The sequence below is a fragment of the Mesitornis unicolor genome, unplaced genomic scaffold, assembly GCF_000695765.1.
Source record: "Mesitornis unicolor isolate BGI_N332 unplaced genomic scaffold, ASM69576v1 scaffold26384, whole genome shotgun sequence".
NCBI lineage: Eukaryota > Metazoa > Chordata > Aves > Mesitornithiformes > Mesitornithidae > Mesitornis > Mesitornis unicolor.
Window position 1 is genome coordinate 25,279 of NW_010178452.1, and position 8,791 is coordinate 34,069.

Genomic DNA, 8,791 nt, shown 5'->3' on the forward strand with positions numbered 1-8,791 from the left:
CACGCAGGAGGTGGCTGGCCCTAACAGCGCTGTGTACCGTCCGTGCAGCACTGCCCTGCATCCGCGCGTGCAGCCACGCGAGCACGGGGTGCGGTCGTGGTCACATCATCCCCGTCTGCCTCCACTGCCTGTCCCCAGCCTTGCTGTGAAGCCTTGACATCGGCAGCCGCGATGTTTACTTTCCATGCTGTGTTCAATGATAATCGAATTCTTAAAGCCTGCACTATGTGTAGGCAGCCCTGGTGTCGGGTAGCTGGGAACACGGCAAGGTGCTGCAAAGAGAGATCTGTGATTCTCTCTTTGCAGGTGACCAAGGGAAAAAGCTCTCTCTCCCCAGTGGTAGTGGGAGCAGATGCTTGATCCTGACGTGCTTAGTGTTTCTGTGGTGCCTTGAGGATGGCACGAGGGGACTGGGCACTCTCAAGTGCCATCATCAGGGAATGCAGCAGTGACCCTTTCTTCCTGACATCCCAATCTACCTCACGTGCCTGAGTGGCAAGAGGAGGTCCTCTTGCCGCTGGGCTTTGAGGGCAGTTGAGGCATTGCTCTTCTGGCAGGTTTCACAGGACCCTGTGGGAATCTCCCTACCCCTGGCTGTCTTCTTTTCATGTTGCATATTTATCTCTGTCCCATTACTTTCTTCCTGTTGTGCTGAACTCTAAGAAAATACTGAACTGCTCACAGCGTAATTGCAAAACATCAAGAATTTATTTATTTCCAAGTAGCATAGAGTCTAAAGTTAGAATCATCTTCATGATTCTTCATTCTCATTTTAAATCAAGCAAATCTATATACATGTTTTCAGACATCTGTATAAATTAATGCAACCAAAACCAGGGAGCATTTCTTCTCCTGTTTACACACAGTATTTCCAGAAGCATTCGGAAAGATTCCCGCGTTTCTTGTACTGTTTCCTGTCCTTGGTCAAGAAGCGGCCCAGCAGAGCAATTCGAGGATGATTTCCGTGGAAAGTCTGAAGTCAAACAGCATGAGAGAGGTTACTGTTGGGTGGTGAATGTTCCCGGGGGAAAGAACGCTCCCCGCTGCCCAACTGCTCACTCAGCCCTGTGCTCTGAGGGGCAGGAGAGGCGGCTGCCCAGCGTGCCCCCGATTTAGGTGATGCACTAAAACTGGTCTGTGTCTTCTGCTTTTGTATTTAATTCAGCAGACAAGTGAACAGGAACAATGTTCTCCATGTACCTAATGGTTCATAACAAATCTGATAATACTGTGTAGCATATGTTGTAGTGGGGGGGGAATAATTATATGCAGCTGTACTGGTTAGTGGCCCGGCCTGGCTTGGTGAAGCTGGAAATCGGGCTTTATTTGGAAAACTGTTTTTCTGGGCAAAGAAGCAAGGAGTTCAGAATGAAATGCTCTGGATTACACGCACTCTTTTTTCTTTCTTTTTTTTAACTCCTCTGCTTAACAAACTGCCAAGGTATTCCACCTCCAAGAACACTGTGGCACACTTTAGTCTATACGGCTTATGAAGTCTGTGGATCTCAAATGATGTCTCAGTAAGAACTCGGTGTAGTTTAAAATGTGGAGTCTTATTTTTCTTGTTTCAGTGACAGATGGTCCTTTACTTACCTCTTTGATATTTTCCTGTGGGTTGTAGCTGCTTGGGCTAAGACCTGGTAGAGGGAAGACAAAAGGCAATATCTGAGCATTTAGAAATCATGAGCCTACACGAATCGTTCTTGTCCCACAACACTGTATCTGGCAGAAGCCTTGAACTGGAACGTGTGGAGGACCAGACAGAAAAACCCCTTTGCTGCAGCATGGTGAGCTCTCGTGGCACAGCCCCAGCAGGAGCGGGGACTCTGAAGGTGCAAGCTGTCCTGTCCACTTAAGCAGGCATCTGTAATGTCTGGCGTCTCCCAAACCATCTATTGCTATTGATTCTGCACTTCATGTGAGTATTGATGTTTTTAAGAGACTCTGCTATTTTGTTATGTCTGCTGACTCATTCTAAGCCATTCTTTACCCTGCCCTGGTTTTGCTGTATGGAGGTTTTACTGAACTAATTTGGAGACTTTTCCAGCTAGCATTGAGCCGCAAGCGTAGCTGCTCAGCAGCTTTCCCCAAGGTCTCAGTTAACTAAATGGTCTCAGTTAACTGTTTGCTGCCTACATGTAATGTTGTACTTCAGTAAATACCCAGAGGCTGGGGCTCAGTGTCTGTGGAAGCCGCACATGCGAGCCCTGGGCACGGCCCCATCAGGTGCTGTGGTAAATCCTCACCTGCTTTGCTGTCTTCGGTCAGTGTGCCCAGGAGCTCTGGCAGAAACTGGAACAGGGCAGTGCTTCCCGGGCTGCCCAGCCGCTCCAGATTTAGTCTTGAGTCTTCATCAGCTGCAAATGGAAGGTGACAGAAACAGGCATAGGGTAAGTGTCTTTTGCTTTGAATCGCTGTTTCGGTCTGTCTCAGGTGATTTCTGATCAGTTCTGTTGGCCCCACCTGTTAAGATTATCATTAAATCATTGCTCATCCATCCCCCATTTAATGAATATAATAGGGGATATTTGTGTGGGGTTTTTTTCCTTCCAAAGCTTTGAGAAAAGATACGTTCCTGATGTTAATCTCAGGTTCTCATTTCGTTGGCAAATCTGTCTTTAAGACAGTTGTTTGACCAACAGCAGCCCTTCCCATTGCTTGGGGAACCTACAACCTAATCATCTTGGTACCCAGCTGTAGGCAACCCACACTTGTATGTAATTTGTGTTTTTTGGTTTTTTTAGTCATTTCTTTATCAGCTAGTTCCTATGCTTGAGCTTTTCTGTGAATAAAGACAAAGCTTCCTGTTTGAGGCCTGTTAACCTCCTCAGTTTCCCAACTATGAAATGCAGTAAGAATCCTGTAACTTCCCCGTGCTATGTGGAGGCAATCCATATCTTTAGCCTTGTATTATTTTTTTTATTTATTTAGAGCAATGCTAACAGGTAAATTTGCTTTGAGATTAAAAAAGCAAAAAAACCCCCAACAACAGCTAAACCCCCCAGAACAGAACAAGTCTCTGTAATACAGAGTTCTACTTCAATCTTAGATACTCTTTACATTAGCGGAAGGTTTAATAAGCCTAATGGAGCCCTTCAAACAGTCGGTGTCAGAGCCAGCTCATCCACCCTGTGATGTGATAGATGTTATCCATACTGAAGCATGGTTGCCTGTAAATGTGAGTTACATTGTGGAAGGCTTGAGAAGATGCTGGCTTAGTGAGTGCAAGATTTCCAAAGCGAGCTAGGGACTGCTGATACCTGTAACTCAGCAGCTGTTGCACCTGCAAAGCAGGTAAGAACAGACACTTCTTCACAGCCAGCATTATGCAGTAATTTTGGGTTTGGTTTGCGAGTTCTTCCAGAACTCATTTCAGAAACTCTCCCAGCACAGGTCGGGTCTGATGACAGGAACCTTCCATACCCTGCTGTGCATTTTTACTGAGGCATTTCAGTCTTGACTTACAGTATAATTTCAAACTTTAAGGACAGCTTTTTTCAAGCAAAGATTTATTCCTTCACTGGACTGAATGGAATCTGCAAACAAACAGCATGCTCAATATGTTGCTGTTTTTTGTAGTTTAAGACAGACTTGCTTGTTCTTGATCTAAGTGGGATAGCATTAACCTTTGCAGTAGGCTTCCCCTATTTTAAATACAACTTCAGTTAAACATAGCTTATTTTAAAGCATAGCAAGAGGAGAGACAGTACAGCCAAGTTTCTTTAAATTAGCCAGCGTCTACTAATGCTGCTTCGAAGACAGATGCTGCATATGCCAGCTCCCAATTGAGTGCTAGAAGGTTCAGATACCTTTGTCTCCCAGAGCTCAAAGCAGCAGGAAAGAATATTTAGGACACCAAACCTCCCCATTTTACAGGCCTAGCACCTGCTGATGGTACCACCTGCACTGCCAGCGTCCTGAAGACATTTGTGCTTTTTCTACAGCTGATTGGCACAGACAAAGGCCGCTCAGAAAGCATCCCTGCTTCTCTACTGGTCCTACTGCTCCAGCCCCTGCTTTATGACCATTAAAATCAAAAGGCTCTTACCTGAGAGTTGATGAGACATCTCACTGGCGTTGATGATGGGAAGAGACGAGAGAGGACAGGAGAAGCTGATAATAACGAGACAACAGAACACCAGCTTATGCATCATTGCTGTGTTGAGCATATTTCGTCTTTGTCTACCCCTGTAGCTCGGACCTCCTGTCTTGACTGTTGCCTCTGCTCCCAGTCTCACCCGTTATATAGCAGCTTATGACCTCATAAATTTCATCATGTTCTCTCCCCCCTTCAAAAAAATCCAATGAATTTATTGCCCATTGATTCTAAATGGAAACTACTTTGCATTGATGTAATTTTTCAAGGTAACAGTTCATAGACAATAAATTTACTGTCCTATAGCTTGATGTACAAAATGGATATTATATCAAACCAAGCACAGTAAAGTTTATAAATCTGGCATTAAAAAAAAGAGTAACTTCCAGTTATAAATCATGAGTTAACATAAGGGTCAGACATTGGTTGAAATGACCAGGGCAATACGACAGCTGATTTATGAGCCTTAGCAGGCTTGACGCAAAGCATCTGATATGAAATGCACTTTTTCTTTTCCTTTTGTGAGATGGATGGATGTGTTGTGTTGTATTTGGGGTTCTTGTGCCAGAAAAAGTAGAAGGGGAGCTGAAACATCCAGTTAATTGTAGTTAATTCACAGAGAATGTTAGGAGAGTTAAATTCTTTTTCTTTTGTTTTCATTGTAGCATTTCACATCTATTTGAGAAGATCTCATCCAATGCTGCCCTAGAGAATCGTCTTGGCAGAGAAAGTACAGCTTCCACCTGGAGACTTGCGTGGTGCATATAAACTGCTTTGGTTGATATTAAACGTGGGTCCCTCACCAGACTGGGAGACCCTATTCCATTTCACTTTTCTTTCGCTCAGCTGGGACTCACTTCCTAATTCTCAGTGTGCCAGCCGGCTCCTTCCTCCCTGCCCCCACCCCGTTTGCCTTTTGCTGTTACCTAATGGCAGTGGTTGCCATCTGTAATCTCATAACTTCAGTTGTTCTTTCCCTCTATCTGTCATGTTTTGTCCTTCTACTTAAAATTTCATTTTTCATATCAAAGGGCAAAGACTGACTGGATTGGTCCCTAATCCTTGTTCTCTATGAAGCATCATATCCAACTCTATATATCCTTGAAAATAGAAAAAGTAAGTTTATGACAATTTTATTTGCTTTAGGTGGTGAGAATTTTATGCCTGTTCAGTTTAATAATAAATTGAGGTGCGGTAATTGTCTTTCCTGCCTCTCTAATCAAATGATCTTCGCAATACTATGAAATCCAGCTGATGTTACTAAAATTCTTTCTCTGTGCTGAATTGTGTGATAATTGTAAGTTGCAAAAGGAGTGAATTTATCTGCTTCCTTTTTTCTTTGTTAACATTTCCTGTTGAAGATTAACTTTTATATTATAAATCTTGTGGTTCCTAGGACTAATTTCAATGGAGCTACACTGGTCACACAGCAGAGATGTATTTCTGCTGCAGGTCTGTTTCAAGAAGAGCGCGCCCCACGCACGTGTGGTGAACAGAAAAGCTGTGAACTGCGGAACGGCTGAGGTGGGAAAGTGCCTCTAGAAATCCTGCAGCATAACCTGCCCTGCTCACAGCAGGGACAGCCAGAGCAGTTTGTCCAGGAGCACGTCCAGTCAGGTGTGAATGGCTTCGTGGACGGGACAGAATTTCAAAACCAAGCTTGACAAGGCCCGAGCATCCCCCTGTGCATTCAAATGCTTTGCTTTCAGTGCAGAAGTGAGGAGTGGGAGAGCTCCTTACAACAACTCTTCTCTCATCCTGTGAGTACAGAGAGGTCTGGTGTTCACCTCCAGAACATGCGCTGCAGGTGTCTGAACTACAGACCCTGTTTCTCTGGACTTCTCTTTGCTGAAGCGAGTGGATATGAGAAAATAATTTCTCTACAGAATTAACCTAATACGTTTTAAACGCCTCTTTCCCTGTGCTTCCCTATGAGATAAATGAGTAGCTAGGGAGGAATTCTCTCTCCCCGTGAGTCATGCAACTCTTTGTTCCAAAACTGCAGACAGTAATTAGGTCTGATTTGATGCATGATCTCACTGTTGGTGCTGGATGCTCTGTACAAATGCTTCTCCTTCAGTGAACTATCAATGACAATGGCATTATCAATATTCGCTCCGAGCATCCTCCAAGGAAAGCTAATGAAGCGCTCCTCACGAGCAACTTCTGTCCTTTGTCTTCTCTCAAGGAAGACTCGGCCTCAGAGCCGCGGTGAAGTGCGTCATGTGGGAGCTGGGCGACGTCCCCGCGGCTCGGTGCCCTTACGCGGATCTGGAGTTGTCACTCGGGCACTTCACCAAGATGTCAAAGGTGTTTTCCTCTGGGGACAGCGCACGCGTCATCATGCGGAGCAGAGACAGCTCATCCTAATCAAAGGTACAGACCCCTGAGTGCATGGGTGAGGGAAGGAAATGTGAATTGCACTTGGAAAATGTGGAAATGGATCTGCAAGAAACTGTTTTAATTTTTATCTAAACCACCGGCTTGTGGGGAAACTTTATAACTTATTTACACTAATAGACTTTCTTTCAAATGCCTCAGTTTAGAGTAACAGGGCAGCAGTAGTCCAGGTAAATTACTGAGCAAACTTGGAATAGTAAGTTTGTTACCCTATCATAAAAGATTATCCTTAATTATTAGAAGAAACTACTATTTGTGGTTTAAAATGATAACTTATAAAGAGTAATTTGCTAATGAAGTCAAGAAAACAAACAAAAAAAGACAAGACCAAACCAACCAAACACACCTCAAAAATGATCTACCTTCTGAGTAAAATAGTAAGGATGAAATCTAGTCTATAATGCAAAAGTTTTTTCCTGTTTTAAAGTGCTTTATGATAAGTAAGCATGAGTTGTTGTTTTAGTCAAGTATCGTGACAGTTGGGAAAAGCAGGAATTTCAGAGTAGATGATGTGATTTAGCAGCAGCATTTGTATGAGGGACGTGTTCCTAGGATATAACTTTTGGTGTAACTTTTTGGGCTTGAATTTAGTTTGCGTGAAGAGAGGCGTGCAGTAGAATGGTTTTGTATGGACACTGTTCTCGCAGGTGAGCTGATTGTTAAATAAATGTCCAGCTCTTCCCTCTATAATTTTGAGCTATACCTCTTAGCTTGGTGTGAGAGAACAAATATTTGTAGTGTTATTTACTTCCCTTCTAAGGTCTAGCATATCATTTAGGGGTTTGCTGTCACTCCTGGTTTAGCAGATATCTGTCCTAAGAAGTTAAATTTAATTAAAAATTCTCATTTTGGCTAATTATTCAGCTTCATAACTAGATCATGAGATCTGTTTTGCATACTGAGATGCCTGTCTTGTGAGATGACATGTGCAATAAGGTTTTTCCTGCCGCTAGCTTGCATTGCCTTATGCAAACTCTGCATTTCAGAGTGTACCAAAAATCACCTGCTGGGATACGCAGCAGATCAAAGGAGGGGAAAACCAAACAGACGATAACTTGGGTGGGTTCTGCTGACTTCCTGCTTTGAAGATGCTGCTTCTGCCTGCTGTGTGCGAGCTGCGATGTCGTGCACGTGCTGTGTGTTCTGTATGACCACATAGCGCTGTATGGTGTACCTGGGTATGCACAGTAGCACTTATTTTATCTTCTGAATTTCTCCCAAAGTTATGCAAGGTCTCTGACAAGTTCTGACCTCGGTTTTCTTGCTCTGCAGCGGGCTAAAGGAGCACGGGCGAGCCTGCGTGCCCGACTGAACACGCACCTCTGCGTACATGAAGGTGGCAGGTCCGTAGGCCTTTCTGAAGATACTTTATTTTGCTACAGAATTGGCAAGCGGTCTAAAAATTCTCTAGTACAGGATTGCAGCTGCCAAAACATTGCTCCTTTGTAGTATAGTTTCCACCAGTTTGTGGGGAAAAAACCCTCTTGATTTTCAGCCCTGCTGGGCTGGCACACTGTAGTCTGGGTATATTCTCCAAGCGAAGCTTGACAAACTGGTCCTTAATTCCCTTGTCCTTTCAGCGCTACAGAATTAGCAAACTGAAGGTTCACACTGTTTGACATGAAGGAAAGCAAGTCTGGCATGACTGGAGCTTGGAAATATAGCACATCGATATCTTATGGGAATGGGATGCTGGATAATGCAGCCGCAAACAGAGGAGCAGAGACCAGATCTTGAAATAAGGTTTCTTCCTCCAGAAAAGTAATGGAACTAACGATGCAATTACAGTTTATTTTTAAAACTGAAATCATGAGAGCAGAAGGCATGAGGAGAGAGAGGAACGTTTCTGCAGCAAGAATTAAACTTTACCTTTCTCCTGCTCTCCCAAGGTATCCCAAATAATCTGCTCAACCCAAATTAGAAATTCAGATCTGGACAAAAGCTGAATAAAAACTTCTTTATCTCATTTTCTGGTTGGCATGCAGCACAGAAAGGAGTACAGAGCAGCCTTGCTGAAAGGCCTGGGCTATTGCTCAGTGGCTGCCCATCCTCACGCTCGCTTCATCAGTGCCAGCTGCAGTGCGAGCTGGAGGCTTCAGCTCCTTTTCTGTGGAGGTGCATGTCTGGATCCAGTAAAAGGTTCCGATTTTTTGGCTGCTTTGTTGCAGAGAGGTCTGTTGTGAGGCATTTTCAAGGCAAAGTACCGAATTTTTAGAGACTTTCCAATAATCCAGAGTAGTCCAAATCAGCTCTGATCCTAGTAGGCACCGTGCACCAACCCTTTCCTTCCTGCTG

The 8,791-nt window shown here is 44.0% G+C and overlaps 1 protein-coding gene across 1 annotated transcript; it reads right to left on the reverse strand.

Moving 5' to 3' along the window:
- Positions 1-856: 856 nt before the first annotated feature.
- UTS2 (urotensin 2) lies at positions 857-4,151 on the reverse strand. Its single transcript, XM_010182463.1, has 4 exons — positions 4,049-4,151; positions 2,247-2,357; positions 1,594-1,637; positions 857-973 (listed from the first exon to the last, which is right to left on the reverse strand). Exons 1-4 carry the CDS (start codon positions 4,149-4,151, stop codon positions 857-859), a joined length of 375 nt encoding a protein of 124 aa, XP_010180765.1.
- Between the last annotated feature and the right edge of the window lie 4,640 nt (positions 4,152-8,791).